The following is a 19,502-nucleotide window of genomic DNA, read 5'->3' on the forward strand; positions in this document are numbered from 1 at the left end:
ATATATATATACACACATGTATAGATATTATTAAAATTTCGGGTGACTTGTTAAATTAATTGCCCTGGACAGGAGTTAGTTGACTGGGTCCATATATCTATTTATTTAGCTTGCAAATAATGTTAAAAAAAATTAATAGAGCACGTCGACGTTGACCAAAAGTCTCTGTCTCTGTCTCTGTTTCATTCCCAGACAGGCAGCTTTCTTCACCCTCAGTCCTGCTATGGATTATTAACATTTCTGTTAATCTTAAAGTCACCAAAACACAAAAGTATTGTGTGGATTTTGCATATACTTTTGTTGACAAATACACTGCAAGAAAATATAATATTATTGACGTTATAGTATACTAATATGTGATTGTGCCAAAATTATTATTACGAATTTATATATAATAATTTTAAATCGTAATATAGTTATTAAAGACAGAATTATGTCAAATTGAAACTACAAATAATTAGTAACATGTTTATATTAATAACTTAATGATAGCGGAGATGTAATGATAATTATATTTATAATCATTGCATTGTGATTATACATATATTATTAATTATTTATTGTTGACAAATTTATACACAATTTTGTTTTCGTTAATTCTTTCTAATTGGTGTCTTTTACTCAAATATTGTCTTTGTTACAACTATCGAAATCATTATTGTGACAAGATAGAAGTTTATCCATACACCAAATCCAAAATTTTGAATCCTTAACTTTGACCAAAATGTTTCAAACACACCACGATGGGATGTGTCCGGAAGGAGAAAAAATGGTCAACATTAATGTTGTTTTCTTGCATTGTCATTTTCTTTTTTCTTATTGGGAAAATAAATTAATATAATGTGTATTTGTCAACATTAATTTTGATGGTATGAATCCTACTCAATGATGAAATGATCAAAATAAATTCTCCCTTCATAACGGCAAAATACCTATTTGGATCGAGAATCCATGTCTTTCTTCCTTGAATCGGTCGCACCCCTGCCTTGACAACCCTACTACTAAGCTGCAGATTGCTAACAACAGCTCAGGATCATGTCACATAGCCCATATAAGTGAGTACATTTGATCATATAAACACAACTATTTCATTTATGGTCATGTTATTTATAATTTTTACACCATAATTAATATTTATAACCGACCTCACAAACTGATTTAAGCGAACCTAACAATCTATTTTCTTCTCAGGTTTTTAAATACCCAATCTAAACTATCTTCGAAACGACTTCAATTTTCAATTCGAATGAAATTTAAAATTCATTAATAATTAATCCTCTTAAGCAAGCAGTATTGGAGTTTCACAAATTTTTTTTCTTTTTTTATGATATTGCGTATATATGAAAATTGAAAAGAATACTCTACTAAATTGTTATTAAATTTAGTGAGTGGAAACCGAGTCTACGTACCCTAGCTCCAAGTTTGACTCCAACATTGTCATGTGTGAACTATATTTGGAAAACGTCAAGCTGACTTCGTACAACCTTAAATCAATTCAACTTATTTGACCTGTCCAGAGTCGCGTTTGTTAAAGAAATCAATATGTTCTACAAAGAAAAAGATGAACTCAGTAGTATACTATTTGTAATGTTAAGCGGGCACCGACGCATGATTTTGTAGTATTTATTAAATCTTAATGATGATTGTAAGATTTTTGGGTGCAAGTCAACGCATATAACCCGACAAGAACACGTAAAATCGCACTTCCCCGGGAGCACTTTCCCAGCCACTCTTCCATGGATATTGCACACGTGCATTACTTTGTGTTTGGTAATTGAACGCGTTACTGCCCATTTATCATACTCCCTATGTCAAAAACAAAACCCTCATTTTTTTTTCCTTTTCTAAATCATAGCAAATTACGACTTAAAATAAACTTATCATGCCCTCTTATTAAACCATTAATTTGAATGCTGCCAACTTCAATTTTTTTTTTCTTTTCTAAGTTCTCATTTTAAGTTTCATGCTTAGTCAAACTAAAAAATTTAAAAAGGGGAGAGTAGAACAAATCTAACATGTGTTAAGATGACTACATTCAATCAATCACTTAAGAGGGGAAAAAAGAAAAAGAAAAACTATTATTCAGAACGAGTTGAGCAGAATCAATTGATCTCTCTTTTTAATCTCTACACTTACTATCGGTTAATTCATATTAATTACACAAATTTTATTCAAATTATAATTTCCCATGTTTTTTATCGATAGCATGAGACATGAAATTGCGCTAGGAGTGCCATGTGACTATGTCCAACACCTAATAATGGATACAGAGAACCTTAGCTCCATCGGCATACGCATGCGCGCGCAATTATAGGATGGAGAGATGGAGAGGTGTGTAACATCTTCTCGCTTAATTATTTCTCTAAAACATGTGTAAAATCTTGATGACTAGCAACATCGTCAAAATCCAACACAGCCATCAAAAGCAGTGAAGGAATCTGCACTCCATCTGTGAGGAAAGACGCTCTGTAGCTTAGGCTTCGGCAAATCTTCAAATTTGCAGTAACATGTGAACAGAATAGCGCTTCTCACACAGAGCCTAACACATAAACCTTTAACATAAATTATGGCTAACCCCAACTCAGAGAGCTTCATGTGGGAAACTGCATAATCTGCATAGAAGCCATCCTCGTCCTAGTTCGAAATAACTACAAGTCAGCACAGAAATAAAACATGCAATGTATGAGTAGGGAGGCAGATCTACACACCGCCTCATATTTCTCAACGAGAGGCTGAAACACAGGGTCGGATAGAAGTGCCTTGTCTGATGGCAACTTCATAAAGCCTTCTTTATCTCCACCCAGAAGCTCGCTGTTAACAATCGGATGGAGAAATAAATTAGAGGACAGCGGCATCAACATGTTATGTGCTAATTCTAAATCCAAAAATATAAGAGGCTTATAGGTCTCACGTAAAGTAAGAGTTGTCAAAGTGAGAGGGTTAGCCGTCCCATGGTCCCTCATATCCTAAAGGGTCCTTGTGGCGTCTTCCCTGTATGATAGAGGATTATTTATTTAGTTGCTGGTATATGAAAGTAACCATTTCCCGGAAGTGGCGTCGAGGAAACCAAAAAGTAATAGCAAGAACAAAACAGAGTGTGGCCACCAGAGAGTACAACATTATCCTGTTTGCTCAGGCCCATTTGTTTGATGAAAACATCGCTCAAGTGGTCACATCCTGCGTTTAACAACAGATGAAATAAGAAACAGGATAGACGAAAAACATATACAAACAAAAGGAAGATTCCAATGCAACTGAAATCTTAGCTAAACATATAGTCTCTTTCTAATTACCGAGTGGGTAGAATGCTCAAACTCACCCTTGGTAGCATTAGGTAGGCGACCTTCAGTAGGGGGCTCTGTCCTGAGATATTAAACCATCAACATTTTTCAATTGTCGCAGTTGTAATGCTATTAAGTATTAGTTAATACTACATCCACGCCATATGGAAATGGAAAAGGAATGTTGTTATTATTTCCCGAAGGATAATTCTACTTAAAGGATAAGACCACGAAAAGAACAAAAAAACCCTCACGTTCAACGAATAATGATCACATTTCTTTATTCATGTGATACATGATAGCCAGTCAACAGGTAATCCAGCATTTGATAAGGCAGTCCCCGGAGCTAAGAAAACTACGCTATTCAAAGCAATCCGCGGGTTTCTAGGGGGGCTTTGCTCAGTATGTGATGCAAAACACAAGATAGAATACCAAGAAGTAGACTTATATACTCAATTTTCGTAAAGAATATTTGCCACCAAGAATTTATCACAATTAATAGGATTAACCTGTTATAGCTACATAAGCAGGCCACAAAGAAAGAGCCTCCTTCAAGCAGAAACCGATTTATAATATGATAGAATTTATCACATTCAATGATTCATTAACCAAAATGTGTTCCGGATGTCAGATTAGATTATTCCTCCACAGAATTGCCATTCAAATATAAAAAGGGAAAGCCATACATACAGCACCACCGCTTAACACCATACCCTCACAGTAACAAAATAACTCCTGAAGCATGTCCTTTCTACATAACAATACATTGAATAAGTTAACGGTTCAGAAGAAGAGTCCACTAACCTGCCTTCCAGGGTGAAATGGAACTTCAGGTCCTCCAGCAACTTCAACAGCAACAACACCAGCCAACTGTATGGAGTGGAATGACACAAAAAGTTCAACTACCTAACACTTCTTGTGTTGTTTCAAAGTAAAAGATATACTTTTCGAGAAAGTACCTGATAGAAGTCAGCATAAGAAAGCATGGGGAACTGCTCTTGATGGGCTCCAAGAGCCTAACAGCAATTTCAATGCCATTGTTGGCAGTATGTCCTTGCTCAGCCTTTAATCTCGTGGTCCCAAAAGGGCCTGCAGTCTTGCTGCTCATATCAAATGTACCAGCAGAGTGCCGCCTACAGTAACAGCAGACTGTGTTTCTAATTGTCCGAACTAAATGTTATAACAATTTAGCTCAAGAACTTTGCATATCTCCAACACTGACAAAAGCACATGTAATATCATATTATCATATATATTTTACATGTATGTATGCGTGCATGTGTATGTCTTTAAAGTTACATGTAATACATTCTTGGCCTCATCAATATGGAAAATAGGCTGCGGATACCGAATTACAATCACTACAGATGATGACAGCTAGCGAACTACAGAACTTTCTCAAACCAAAAACAGTAATCCCATTTTAAGCTGCAAAGTGATAGATTAATTACTACACATCTACTAATTCACAGAATCATTAGAAATGTAGAGCAGATGGAATGAGGGTGATCCAGGTCGCTTTTATGGGTCGGGGCGTGATCCTCAATTACTGAAGGTCAAGAGTCGATTCGAAGCCGGGATGTGGATCCGGAGAACAAAGAAGCATGCCAGGAAACCCCAGCTAAGGCCACTCTTAAGTTAGAATAGGTGGGGTCTAGAGGGTTTAAATATCATCCGGGGAACAATAAATGCAACATAAACGACATATTTACGTGTTCCCATGCAGGCCGATGTGTTAATATTTAGTAGAATGTCTACCCTAAAAGATCCAACAACTAATAATTTAAATCTCAACTCTGGGTCGGATTGGGTGGGCCAGTCCAGCAACCCAACCCGCTAAAAAGTGGACAGATCTTGGGCCATTTTTGTTATTTTTCTCTTATTTGAGGAGCATTCTCGTCATTCTATTTGAAGCATGAGAGGAGCGCAGTGCTTGAAGGCGATGAAACCTCTTAGCTGCTTCTTGCACTTCTCCACGGCCTTCAGGTACTCCTCACTCACCTTTGAGTAGTTCTTCACCATTTTCACCGATCTCTACAATCAGATTCATTTCCATAACACAAAAAACTCTGATAGAATACATAAAATCACTTCAACAAACAAGAAAACAAGAGGTAATCAACTCTGATCCTGAAAAACATACAGGATCATTAGCATTTCATCTACACGCTGAAAAAAAAAGAAGGAAAGAGAACAAAAATCAATGCTGCGATCAGAAAGTAGAAGAGAGAACTAGTGTGGAGAGCGCAAGCAGAATGAGGTGAGTACGTAGAGAGGGCCGTTAAACATACAAGGAAAGAGTGAAGGAACGTTTATGCGGAGCCGTTGGATCGCAATGATTGGTCCCCAGGAGTCCGAATCTACGGTTGGCATTTTATGAGTTGGGGACGAATTGGAAATAAACAACCGAATTTTAGCACAAAAAAAGGAGGAAATATTTAATTGGAGGTATTGTGCAAAGCTGGGAGTATTTGGTCTTATGGTTGTTGAGAAATAACCAAAATGACCTCATTGTTCAGTTATTTTTATTAATTAATGCTAATTTTTTCTTTATAAGCTTGAATTTGGGGAAAAAATTTAAAAATCGATATCGAAAGAATTCCAATATCTTTACATTCAACTCGTTCACATTATCAACATTAGTTCAAACTCGACAAAATAGATAATGAGCTACTTGATGATCAGTGCTGCAAACAAAAATAAAATTTCTTGATAAAGTCATGATGACTTCAACAATTATACCCTTGATGGAAGTGTTATAATGGTTGCAACAACTTTTCTAGCTCATAGTTAAACAATCACCTTCTCCTTCAACTTAACTTCCACCTTTGGTTAGTAATTTATAACCATTTGAGAGTGATTTATGCTGCAACCGCTTCCGCATGTTTTAGTAGAGAGGGGAATTAATGTAGATTGCAAATGTTAGATTCTAGACATATATTTTTATGATATGTACAAATAATGTCAATACTACTCGAAAATTTTAAACATATAAAATATTTATTTTAATTATTGGGCCTGGCCCAATCTATTTTTTAAAAATATATATAGGGTCGAATCGTGTCTAAAAATAAATTCAATAAGTTTTGTGCTGATTTGTTTGGATTAATCTGTCGGTATGAGGTATTGGACGTCTTGACTCCTTTTCAATTTATACTGTACATGAAACAAAAATTTTAAGTCTTTCCAATACACTTATTAATAAAAAAATGAAAAAAAATATGACATCTCACTATTTAGATAATTGGATATTAAATTTGTTATTTATTTCACTCTAAAAATAATAAAAAAAATCATCGTAAAATGAAAAAGAATACATAACATGCATTTTTATTTGTATTACCCGTATAAAATTTAAATATCGGTGTAATAAGAACAGAAACAATTAATGTATTCCAATTTTAGGTTCCTCATATATTACAAAGAGTCAAATTAGGAACAACGATAATAACAAAAATTGCAACATTGTAGTACGGAAATAACAAATAATTATTCTTTTTATTAAGCTTAAATTATAAGATAATATTGAATTCAAAATTTCGAAAATTCAGCAATCATGATATACCATTCATTTAAATCTCTATTATAATTCTTTTATCAAAAAATCTTTTTGTTGATTTTTCCAATTTCAACAAGGAAGAGCACCAAATTAGCAATTGGGTTTCCTCCCATTTTCAGTTGGGTCGCCCATTCATCGGCATCGGCTGCAAGAGAGGAGAGATCTGAACCCGGGTCAAACCCAAGTCGAGATGGAAACCCGATCCGAATAGCAACAGCATAAAAGGGCCCATCATCCGAAGCCAACCCTTTCTCTTTTCTCACTCTCATTCTCTCTCTGAATACTCAGTCTTCTTTGTGGCTCTCTTTCTCTCTCTGTATCTGTATCTATATCTCCATATCGCTGTTCATCTTGTATCCTTTTTCTCGATCCAATCATCAACTGTAAGTCGCCGCATCTCCAATCTCAATTCGCCCTTTAGATCCCTTATTTTATTTACAGATAGCGGATTCAATTTTCTTTCTTTTTAATCAATCAGGTTGAGCTTTGTTGATTTCTTGAATTTTTTGAGTTAAATTGATGCTCTTGAGTGTTCTTCTCAATCGGGTTTTGATCACGACCTTATATTTTTGGAGCTCTGTTTTGTTTATTTTTCTCTACTGGATTTAATTTTGATTTTTTTAATTGGTTTTGTAATTGGCCGAGATATTTGATATTTCTTTGTCGATGGTGATTTTAATTAGGAAAAGGTGTATAAATTATATGGTCATCATGGTTAAAAGTCCTTTGCTTTTTCACTTTGGATTGGGTAGGTAAAATGATTTCTATTCCGAACTAGTGAAGTTTATCTTACCTAGATTCAGACTTTATCCTTTTGCATTTGGTCGATCTTTTTCGTTTTTTACTAATTTTGAATCTTTGTTGTGATGATCTGTTGTTTTTTGTGCTGGATGTTGGGCCACTTTTGTTTTGTTATTGCATTATTAGTAAATTCAGTTTAATCTACTTGTAATTTTTGGTTGCTTCTAAACATGTAACGGTTTTGTGTTCTAGTCGAATTAATATCTACTTGTATGATATGTAATTGTCTTAAGGCAACCATGAGCGACGAAGGAGAGAAAACTTGCCCCCTCTGCGCTGAGGAGATGGATTTGACTGATCAGCAGTTGAAGCCTTGCAAGTGTGGCTATGAGGTATATTACTGCATGTTGCATGTAGATTTTATTTTTATTTTGTAACATCTGCCGGAGTTTGCATTTCTTTTGCACCTGTATTACATAACTGGCGATTGGAGAATGTAGTGCTTTTGAGCTAACTTTTTTAAGATTAGCGTAGTAACTCGTGTTGCAGTTTGGAACCATGTGAAATTGCATACAAAACACATACCAATTGTAGGAGGGTTTCATCTTGCTTTTGTGTTGGTCGAATTCGGTTCGTTTGCTGAGGTCTTGCTGCCGTTCCACTTCTCTGGCTGGCGATAACCAGAAATTGGACATGTGATTGGGATTCTGAGTGCACTGAACTTCTCTTTGATGGATTTGTCGGCATCCTTGAGGAGGCTGGTCCTGTTTTGCCCAAGTTCTCAGTAGATGTGACACCTTGGTTTGCTATACTTGTTACCCAATTAAGGCTTGAAAAGGATGCTGAGCTATGCTGAAAAAGTATAAGTTTGAGGACAAAAGATGCAAAATGGTGTTATGATGCCATTATTATGAAATATACTGTGATAATTGAGAAATGATCTTGGAAGAGGTTGAGATGAGGGAGGTGGTTAGGTTATAGTTGAATGCCTTTTTGCAACTGACAGGATCTGCTCTTAGAATCAGTTTCCTTAATCAAGGAGCAAAACCTTTTGTGGTCCTTGATAGTTCTGCCTGATACTGTTGCTCAAGTATCAAAACTGGCACTTTTGGTGTATAGTTCAAAACCATCAATTTGTGAGTATGGCATGATTGCTCTTCAAGATAGTTCAGATAAATGCTCATTGCACTGTGTGTTCTCTTTTCCTCCTTTTCTTTAGTTATATTTTTTTGGAGGCGTCCTATTATATTTCTTTCTTGTAAGATTGAGGACTTGGGATTTTTTTATTCACCCAGTACAAACTGAGAGAAGTAAATATAGAAAAAAGTGGAGAGAGAAAAATTGATGTTTTCTTGTTACATGTTTGCCTAGGCCAGTCAACTTTCTTTAAAATATGACTTTTCATATGGTTTGCAGCATTATCTTTAACATTTTATTGCATGTTCATTGCATGATCCCAAGTTAGGGGCCATTAAGTATTACTGATCATAACTTATAAGACTTTAAGCCGCATTCTAATTGATACTAGGCTGAGAAAGGAGCTCTTTCTTTCTATGTGTAGAAATGCACATGAAAAATAGTTATTAGTGAATATGCTATATTGGCATAAATAATGTTTTTTTAACTTGTATAAAAACTAACAAGTTAACCCTATGTGTGAGCACGTTGATGTGCTATTTAAACCACTCCAAGGACAGAATATATTTTTATTTTGCCATTCTCTCAACTCCAAGACCAACCTACATTAACATGCTATTTTGGACTTTTGCTTTATATCATTACTTGAGTATGGCTTGCACCTTTCCTGACCATACTTTGTTGTACCTGACTTGTGATGATTTACTTCTGATGGGTGTTACTGTTACATATCTTTTACTTTCAATGACAACATACCTGTTGGCAGTATATGGGCACCATTCCTTTCCATGTTTATTGCCAACTATAAGAATGCATCTGCCTCTTGAGCTAGAACTTTAATGAATTATTGTAAGGAAAAGACAAAACCATGTTGGTTTGCTCCTCTTTGTCCAAGAGTTCTCTCTGAGTGTTTCTCTTGTCCCCTTTTTGTTTAGTCTTCTGTGATCTATGAACTATGTATATGGGATGCTGAAATTAGTGGTGGTATTAGAACATTCCAAAAATTTGCGGTTTGGATTTGTAAAAGAATGAGTAGCTCTTTCTCCGAGCTTGCGAGAAATTAACTCTATGGTCTGACTAAATACCAATAAAAGTTTGATATTGAAAGCTTTTCCAAAATATAAGTCAGTGAGGGGTATAGCTGCTACAGCAACAGGTGTTGCAACTTCTTGCTACATTTTTGTGTACGTAGCAGGTAATCTGTTTTTAGCATCAAATAAGAGCAATAGGAGTTGAGAATCAGTCATGTTTTCAAGAAATAATAGACACTGCTGTAATTGTGATGGCTGTGCCGGGATTGTATTTGCTTACTGTTAATTCCTAGCTGCATTGACAAATAGTTATCTCTTACTATCTATATGCTGTCAGAAATGTTTGCTGCTTCCCTTTTCTTCATGTACTGAATTTTCTGCTTATATGGACGCGCAATCTTTTCCATTCTTGCAGATTTGTGTTTGGTGTTGGCACCACATAATGGATATGGCTGAGAAAGATGAGACTGAAGGGCGTTGTCCAGCATGTCGTACTCCTTATAACAAGGAAAAGATTGTTGGAACGGCAGCAAAATGTGAAAGGTAATTACCATAAGGCGTTAAGTGGACTATTCTAGAAGATCTCCTTTCACTCTTCGAAAAGTAAGGTTATAGTGTTCTCTGCCCTAATTATGACCTGCTATAAATTTAGCAGGCTGGTTTCAGAGATCAATGTGGAAAAAAAGCAAAAGTCACAGAAGGGAAAGAGCAAGACTTTAGAAGGAAGGAAGCAACTAAGTAGTGTACGAGTTATCCAGCGGAATCTTGTGTATGTTGTGGGCTTGCCACTGAATTTTGCAGATGAGGATGTAATTACCTCCCTTTTCTTTTGCTCATACCATCCCCCATCTCTCTTCTTGTCTTATTACTGTTGGTTTTGGTTGAGCAGCTCCTTCAGCGCAGAGAGTACTTTGGTCAGTATGGAAAGGTGCTGAAGGTGTCGATATCACGAACAGCGACTGGTGCTATACAACATTTTGCAAATAGTACATGCAGTGTGTAGGTTCCAATTTTCTGAGTGCAAATGTTATATTATGATATTAGATAATGTGTGTAGGATTTAATGAATATTTACTTGAATGATTCTGTGGATGCTCATCTTGCCTAATTTGTTTACAATTTCCCTTTATGCGGGAGGAATCAGAGCTAGTGGTGCAGGATAATTGCAGAATGTGATTTTATCGAATCCCAAGCTCCTGCGGAAGTGAACATGCCTGATTGTTTTTAGTTTGCTTATGTACTAGTACTACATAGAATTTTACGTCATTTATGACTAACTCGCCTTAGGGAGATCAACAATGTCTTCTGGCCTGTGTCGTTATATATTGATGATTAAGATTGCTTACATGTTATATTTATTACATCATCAAGTGCATCTGTTATACCAAGATTCTTGTGCAAAGTGTCTTGTTTATGTGTGACATATCTTATTCAGTTTGGTTTTCTTTTATTTTTTTCTACATATTGTTGTTTACTTGTTTCGCGTTGGTTGTTTCGAACTAGATATATAACATATTCAAAGGAGGAGGACGCAGTACGGTGTATTCAGTTGGTACATGGATTTGTTCTGGATGGTAGATCTTTGAAGTGAGTTGTTTGTATTTCTGTTCTTTGACCTCTTTCTATGATATCGAATGGTTTTTGAAAACCCCTGTTGCAGGGCGTGCTTTGGGACTACAAAATACTGTCATGCATGGCTGAGAAACATGGTACGGTTTTTATACCTTTTACGAATCAAATTTTGAATAGAATCTCACATTGATTATAAGTTTGTCAATAGTTCACAAGCTCTGGTGATGCACCCACTGGGTGGTGCATGCATAGTGTCTCCTAATGAAGGGTTTAAATTTTTGGTCCAGCCGTGCAGCAACCCAGATTGTCTATATTTACATGAGATTGGCTCACAAGAGGATAGTTTTACTAAGGATGAAATAATATCTGCTTACACAAGGTATTTATATCAGGATGCATTCAGCTAAACTATTTTCCTGTTACTTCATTTTTCACTTTATGTTAACTTGCATATGTTGACACTGCTGCTTCTAGTTTGGTTAAACTTGTGAGTGTTGAAATTCTCTTTTCTTAGACAGACCAAAATCATGTCTTCAGAGATGACTTCTATAACGTATAGTTCTGCACTCGTGTTGCTCTCCTGGAAGTCAAATTGGTTACCTGTTCATTCTTAAGCAGATAGACTGTAACTACGGACCTTATTTCTTTAATTCCTGTGTACCCTAAAGCTGTGGCATGTACTGGTTGAGCTAGAAAAGAATGGCCCTTACTCTCATTGCCAATTCGATCAACTTATTCATAAATCATCCTTGGTGTTTCCTCCACGAAGTTTTGTGTCCAATCTGGTATTTCAAAGTAAATGTTTCATTATCCTCATATATATATATATATATTACCTGCACTATCATGCCTTTTCCAGTAATTGCCATTATGTTGTTAGCTACATAGTTTGAGTCTTGAGGATTGGATTGTATGTAGGAAAGTTTTGTGTACGTTCTTTTTTCTTTTCTTGTCTTTTTTCTTTCTTTCTTTCCTTCCATCTTTTCTTGCCTTTTCTTTATGGTGGTGAGGGCAGGGGGTGGGGGAAGTGGGGCTTCCACCTTTTAATGTTTTTAGTGCAAGCTTGTCTCTACAGGATTTTTGTGTTCTTTGCTAGGCATCTGACTGTGTGAGGATTAAATTTGCATAGTAATCTCCACTAGAGATCTGTTTTGGCTGATAATCAGTGTACTGGGATCTTATATAGTCGACATATATTTTAGTTGAATCAAGATTATTGTTCTTAGTGCCTGCAATTCTTTGGCTGAAATTGATTGTAAACTGGTTCCCTGTGGTACTGAAACCTTTTATTGCTACTTTATGGTTTGAGATATGCATGTGGGTCAGGATGTGTGGAGCCCAGGCTTTCTAGTGAAATGACTTGAGTTCTGTGTGAGACTCATTTTTCCCTTGAGGTTGATGAAGTAAAATACTTTTTCTGTTGTATTCAAACATAGTAGTCAATGGCGCGCTAAGGCGCGCGCCTTCTCTATGGCGTCGCCATAGCGCGCTCCTGGGCGCCATTTCGGACTGCCCAGGTGCGCCATGGAGAAATCCCGGGCTGCCCAGGCCCATGAGTTAAAACAATAAATTAGGTTAATTAACCCTAAATATAAAAGGAATTTAGGGTTTACAAAAGGAATTTTAGCAAATTAAGAAGTTTGCATGCATGGGTAACTTTCATTCTTGAGTCTTATTTATTCAGTTCTCTCTTCTCCTCTTTCAACGCATTTTCTTCTCAATTCTTCTCTTTTTCTTTCTTCCATAGTATCTGCCACTGCTGTTCACTGGTATGACCTTTTTTTCTAAATTTATGAAGTGTAAATTTTTGGTCTAATTATGTCGATTGAATCTTTGAAATTGATGTGATTTTATTAATCTTTGAGTGTTTTAGTTGTTCTGTTAGTGTTTTCTTTTTGGGATGATTAATTACAATATTTTATTGTATGTTTATGTCTATATTTATTGTAGATTGATAGCATATATTGCCACTTTTTATATTTATACATTAATCTAATCAAAATAATACTAATTATATAAATATATAGATTATTTCTTATATTTGCGCCATCCTTCGAAAAGGCGCGCGCCGCGCCGCGCCGTGCGCCATGGCTCCAGGAGCCCTTGGCGCCATTGTGCGCCGTGCGCCACTGACTACTATGTATTCAAAGTGCTTTTAGTATCTTCTGATGTCTTTCTCGGGCCTAATGTCTGCTCCTGGAAATTGAGTATGATTTTAAAATTGTGGTAATCCTGTTGGAGAATAATTTATACTGCCCAATAATCATTGTCCATGTTTATATTCATACATGATTTTAACTGAGTTGAATAGGTGAAAGCTTTTCTGGTATTTCTGCATTTTTAACCTTGAAGGTGGTGGTTGATGGGTAGTAGTATAATTCCATCATATTTAAATGTTGGAAAGAAAATTACCATTTTATGAAATGGAACATTATCTGTGGAAGTGCAGGGTGTGGCCGGAGGGACTTGTTTGGTTTTGGTATATGTTTATTTTGACCTTATTATTGTTTCTCTAGTATCTGATTCACCTCTATTGTGATTTTAAAGGAGTAGAGTTCAACAAATTACCGGTTCCGCAAATAGTATGCAGCGGCGTTCAGGAAATGTGTTACCTCCTCCTGCAGATGAGTACTGCAATAATAGCTCCACTTCTTCAGGGAGACCTACAACTAAGACTGCTATAAATACAAATGTAAGATTTGTTTCTTATTGTTTTTGCCACCAAAGTCGTCTTTTTCTGAGTAAATTTGCTTGCTGGTTCAGCTGTATTTAATATCCACTTTTACCTTTTTTACTTTTTCTGGCATTTCTTGTCATTATGCTGCATTGAGCTTCATGAAGACTACGTAAATCAGTTCTGCAGTTATGATGATTACTTTTTTTCAGGAAACTATATCTGTTGTCTTAGCTGATGTAGTGGATGATTGTGACAGTTGACAATGCATTGCTTGATATACCATATTTGAATTGTTCCTGTGGTAATTGTGACTGAAATGTCAATTACTGCTGAAAAACTTGATTCTTTCCTCCCTGCTCACGCTTACTCCTTTTAGCAGAGTTCAGCAACCAGTGGTAGAGTCTCTCCACCAAACAGTAGCTCTGGCAGGTCTGCTGCTCTTCCAGCCGGAGCCTCATGGTACCCCATGCTTCTGCTGTATTTCGTCCTAACATTATTTTTCAACTCTTTCTGAGGATCCGATTGTCTTGACCAGGGGTACTCGTTCATCCAATAATCAGCCTTTGCCAACAAGTATACCGTGTTCCAGTGGACCACTTTGTGAGAAACCTGACACATGTAATGGTATAGTGGCAAATTCGAAGGCAGTTTCAAATGCAAGTCAAGTTTCTTTGTCGCAGAGTGATGCTGAAAAGAATGTAGTTCCTAATTCAGACAGCACCATTTGCGAAGAAAAAAGTAAAATGGAAAATATTGAACATGTAAAAAAGGAATCAAATATGGATGGAAGAATTACTGGTTGTGGCAGTTCCGTGGAATCTTTACGTGTGGTCGACTTGCCTTTCACTAAGCCTCACAGCCCACCTACAACCAAGCCACCACCAAATATTTCTAATGTAGTTGATTCGTCTGTATCTTCTAGTGGACCTGCATCAGATAAAGATTCTATTGATGTCACAGATGGAAACTTTGACAATGTTTGCTCTAGTGTTTTATCAATGAGCATTCATGAAAACCAACAGTTAGGGAATGGCTATGTTGAGCACATTAGAGAACCACCGATTTGTCAGAGATCTGGAAATGCTGCAAGTACAACTGAGAGGGTATCCGATGCAACTGTCCACTCTGAATATAGATTTGCAGTGCCATCTGAAGTAACAGAAGTCAACTTGCATGAAATCGAAGATGATTTGTTATCTTTTGATAACCAAAGGATTAAGGATCCTGAGATTGCTACCAATAGAGTACCAGATTTTTCTCATGCATTGAATTTATCAAAGCATACTGATATTGATTCTCCTCATTCTAGTAATGTTGATGGGTTAGTCAGTATAGATTTGGGAAGGCAGGTTGTAGATAGAAATAGCAATCTGATGGTTTCAACCTCTAATTTTTCTAGTGGGCATCCTAAGAATATACTCAATAATGCTGAGGCTAATGATGACGAATATTCTAATTTGCTTCCAAGTAAAGAGAAAAGGTCTCTACTTGGGAGATATGAAGGTATAGCAGACAATGGTACTGTTGATATTGGGGAGAGCAGCATAATATCAAATATTTTGTCAATGGACTTTGACTCATGGGATGAGTCTTTAACTTCACCTCAGAACCTGGCTAAGTTGTTAGGTGAAACTGAGAAACAGAAAGGGTCTTTTGGTGTGCCGGTCTCTCGGAAGATTCAGAATAGCAGCCAATCAAGATTTTCATTTGCTAGAGAGGAGGAACCTATAAACCAAGTGTCTGATTTTGGACAGTCTATTAATTACTATGAAGAGGCCTTTAAGCCGCACCGACTTGGCCATGATTTCTCTGGCACCAACAACTTGCATCTTGAGAAGTTTGTCAATGGTTTACCTGTTTTAAGTGGCACAGAATCGGATCTTTTTGCCGGCAGTCATTCTCATATCTCTTCAAACAAGCTTTCTGGTTAGTTTTCACTAACTTCAAATTTGTTGAATATTTTATCGTTTTATTTGGAGTCCTAGACTGTGTGACCTTTATCATGAATTTGTTGGTTATTTGTAATTTGTAAGCGGCTGAGGCTGTTCACAAGTTAGTTTTTCATTGATCCGAATACAGAGTACTAATGGAACTAAGTCGTATTTCTGTTGAAACTTATTCCTGGGAAGAGAACAATGCACTTGGGAATGTCTCTCGAGATATTGCACTGATTAGCTTATTTGATTCACTATTTTGTTTCCTTGTAACTTGTGCTTGTATCCTCAACTTATTGACATGCATTTCTGTTGTTTTGACATTTTTTCTTGAAGTGACAAATTTGTTCTCCAGAGGCAGTGTACTTTAAAGTTACTCTAGCCCCTTTAGTGTCATTAATATCTGAACATGTCAATTTCTTTCCTTTACGAGCTGTTATTTGTTTTTCATCTCGCTCAAGCTCTCTTTTCGAATGTCTTCAAACAGTTTCAAGATCTCAGATATCTGCCCCTCCAGGATTTTCAGTGCCTAGTAGGGTGCCACCTCCAGGCTTTAGGTCTCATGAGAGGACAGAACAGATTATGGAATCGCTATCTGGTTAGTCATTCTGAGCAAATTTAAGGTTTATGTTTTAATTCAAAATACACTTGTCTCGTTGATAATTAATTTTATTTTTTATTTGCAGGAAATCATATCCTTGATGGTGCTTCTTTATTAAGAAATCAGTATCAGACACCCTCAAGTGGTAATAATTTTGGAAATGGTGATATTGAGTTTATGGATCCGGCAATTCTGGCTGTTGGCAAAGGGACACTTCCAGGTGGCATCAACACCCCAAGCCTAGACATAAGATCTAGTTTTTCTCCGCAATTGAGTACATATGCAGATGCAAGATTCCAATCGTTGGTACAAAGATCTTTTCCTCCACATCAAGACCAAAGATTTACCAACCTTGGGGACAGTTTTTCCAACCTTCGTGATGCTTATCGAATTCCTTCTAGGATTATGGAGCAAACTCTATCCAATAATCTCTCTGCATTTTCTCAGTTCAACCCCCCTCAGTTTAGGAATGGAATAATTTCAAATGGGCAATGGGATGGATGGACTGAGGCCCAGAGTGGGAATAACTTGGGTGTGGCAGAGCTGCTCAGAACTGAGCGATTGGGATATAATAAGTTCTACAGTGGTTATGAAGATTCCAAGATCCGAATGCCCAGTTCAGGCAATATATACAATGGGACATACGGGATTTAATTTTAAAGACTCTTATTCTGCTTGGTTTGTGACGATATCAGTGTGAAATAGGATGGTGATCTGCGACTCTTAACAAACCAGCATTAAGGGTTCGAACGAAGGCGCTCAATTTACTCAATAACTGGTTACTGTATCCACTTTACAGCAATGATGCCAAAAGATTTTGGAGAAGTTTCCCATTAAGGGATGCATTGTGATTCGTCTGGATGGGCCCACTTTCAGGTTGGTAGAGGATCAAACCTTCTCAAATGGGGACTCCAGAAGCCAACAGGTAAATTTTGGCTGGGGTTTTTCTTTATATGTGATGAATGTTACTGAATATCAATAGCAAGTTGGACTGTTAATCTTGATTCTTATATTAATGGGCAAAGAAGGGGTGGGGAGAAAAGAGAGTGAAGAAGACAGGAGAAGAATCATTTGCCCGTTCTGAGGTACTAGTAGTTGTTCACCTTGTTGAAAAAGTAAGAAAAAAGAGAAGAAACAGTTTGAGCTTATTGTACTATTATACTCTCTCCTTGATGTCATCTTATTAGCATCTCTCATCTGCGCTTTCCGCCCATTCTTGAGTTGAAAATATGGAATGGTCTGATATATGTCGTGAGAAATCTCATAGGTTTCAGTAATGTTTTTGCAGGTGAAAGGATGTTGAAGCTAAGGCTGAGGCTCGATCTAAGGCTGGCGAAAGGATGATTTGCATGGCAGTCCATCAACTTCGGAGTTGTTTTTCTCAGTGGGAGAGGAGGATGACGAGATAACTGATTCCGGACTGGGTGATGGGAGTTTACTAGTCTCTGCTCATGTTAGAGTTGGAGGGAGAGAGAATAGCAAGAATGATCAAAATTTGTTACATTTGTAGAGAAAATGTGGGTGTTGAAAAGAACCCCCTGCCCCTCCTCTTTCCATTAATGATCAACACCAAATGGTTGGTTCTGAGGAGCACTACACCAATTACTAACTCGCAGTCATAAAAAGACGGTTGAATTTTTCAAAACCATGATATGTACGAAAGGAATTGGTAGTGTAAGAAGCAAACTGAATGGCCGTTAAGTGCAGTTTCCATTCAACTCTTGAAATTAAATTTGCACCCAACCATTAAAGCAAGAATATTTTTGTATCTATTGGGTGTCAGAATATTGAATGATTTAAATTATGTCACGTCACGCATTGTGCACCCACCCCACTGCCTTACTGAAAATATTTTCGGGAGATGCACTTCGAATTATATATTTCAACTTAACAATTCATTTGGTATTTTATTTTATATACTCATTATTTCCATAGTTAAAAAAACATTTATTCTATTAGTATAGTGAAATGCAAGATGAGCACTTATTCGGAATAATTATTACCACTACAAGAATATGTAAAAATCATTACTTCATGTGACAGACGTACATTCTTATAACTTCACCAATAATAACTTTGATGTTGTCAACTCATGTCTCCCAACACTCATTTTTCTTTCCATTTTGGTCAATAAAACATTACTCTCCTCTGTTTTGACATTTATTATTATATGTGATGTTAAAAAAAGACCAGACAAGAATGATCAAAGTGGTTCCTTTTTTCTTCCATCATGATTTGTTCCGACCAATAATTTAATGCCTTCAAACAAAATTCTACTTAGTCAGCCTCTAATTCTTACCCTCAATTATTTGGTTGACTATTTCTATTCGTACTTTCGGGTCGGGTCATAATATTTTTCAAATAATTTAAAAGTCAACATTGTATGAAAACTTGTATTTGAATAGGTCGATGTTACTAATTCAGTCAAAAAGGTAATCTGAAATACGGTTGTCAACACGCATTTTGGGCACGTTCTTAATGAATTATTAGGCTAAGTATATTATTTTATCAAAACCCCTTGAGACTTGTACCAAAAGTATCTTTTTCCCACTCTCATTTATAAAAAGATTAGAAAAGAGGAAAAAGGGTAACAGAGACATAAAGATGGTAAGAAAGAGAAAAGAAGGAAGAAATGAAGAAAAGAATGAAAGTCTTAATGAGGGAGAGGGAAAAAGAAACAGTAAAGACAGCACCAAAAATTACGTTTATACTCAAAAAAAAAAATTTAACCAAAATCAATCGCATATTTAAATAAATTGGGACTCAAGATGAAGTAGTTTGTCTGGTCTGTATATATATATATATGTGTGTGTGTGTGTTATTTTAAGGTTTCAAAGATGGAAAAACATGGTACCGCACAAATTGGTGTGCAGCAAATGTTTGACCAATGTGAGTGAATTTGGTATAATAATGGAGTAGCATTGATTGAAAGGTAAGAGTAAGAGGCGGGATAGAACCATTTGTGGCAG

The 19,502-nt window shown here is 36.4% G+C and overlaps 2 protein-coding genes across 7 annotated transcripts; one reads left to right on the plus strand and one right to left on the minus strand.

Moving 5' to 3' along the window:
- Positions 1-2,092: 2,092 nt before the first annotated feature.
- On the minus strand, positions 2,093-5,740 carry LOC105170828 (L-ascorbate peroxidase 1, cytosolic). Of its 4 annotated transcripts, none has more exons than XM_088885345.1 (7): positions 4,241-5,740; positions 4,086-4,151; positions 3,320-3,363; positions 3,119-3,177; positions 2,912-2,991; positions 2,709-2,811; positions 2,093-2,634 (listed from the first exon to the last, which is right to left on the minus strand). In XM_088885345.1, exons 1-5 carry the CDS (start codon positions 4,387-4,389, stop codon positions 2,941-2,943), a joined length of 369 nt encoding a protein of 122 aa, XP_088741471.1. In that variant the 5' UTR covers positions 4,390-5,740; the 3' UTR covers positions 2,093-2,634; positions 2,709-2,811; positions 2,912-2,940. The 4 variants fall into 4 exon arrangements, with proteins under 4 accessions (XP_088741471.1, XP_088741473.1, XP_020552323.1 ...); XM_088885347.1 differs by having other exon boundaries at positions 3,294-3,363; XM_020696664.2 differs by having other exon boundaries at positions 2,912-3,177.
- Positions 5,741-7,065: 1,325 nt separating this feature from the next.
- On the plus strand, positions 7,066-18,303 carry LOC105170344 (uncharacterized). Of its 3 annotated transcripts, XM_020696659.2 has the most exons (15): positions 7,066-7,223; positions 7,875-7,973; positions 10,165-10,292; positions 10,402-10,558; positions 10,639-10,748; positions 11,253-11,336; positions 11,410-11,458; positions 11,609-11,700; positions 13,869-14,013; positions 14,378-14,457; positions 14,534-15,924; positions 16,420-16,530; positions 16,619-17,458; positions 17,562-17,618; positions 17,822-18,303. In XM_020696659.2, exons 2-13 carry the CDS (start codon positions 7,881-7,883, stop codon positions 17,185-17,187), a joined length of 3,009 nt encoding a protein of 1,002 aa, XP_020552318.2. In that variant the 5' UTR covers positions 7,066-7,223; positions 7,875-7,880; the 3' UTR covers positions 17,188-17,458; positions 17,562-17,618; positions 17,822-18,303. The 3 variants fall into 3 exon arrangements, with proteins under 3 accessions (XP_020552318.2, XP_088740740.1, XP_020552317.1); XM_088884614.1 differs by lacking the exon at positions 17,562-17,618 and having other exon boundaries at positions 7,067-7,223; XM_020696658.2 differs by lacking the exon at positions 17,562-17,618 and having other exon boundaries at positions 7,067-7,223; positions 10,405-10,558.
- Positions 18,304-19,502: the final 1,199 nt, after the last annotated feature.

Source organism: Sesamum indicum, linkage group LG9 (assembly GCF_026168435.1).
Source record: "Sesamum indicum cultivar Baizhima isolate 11 linkage group LG9, ASM2616843v1, whole genome shotgun sequence".
In the NCBI taxonomy this organism is placed as follows: domain Eukaryota; kingdom Viridiplantae; phylum Streptophyta; class Magnoliopsida; order Lamiales; family Pedaliaceae; genus Sesamum; species Sesamum indicum.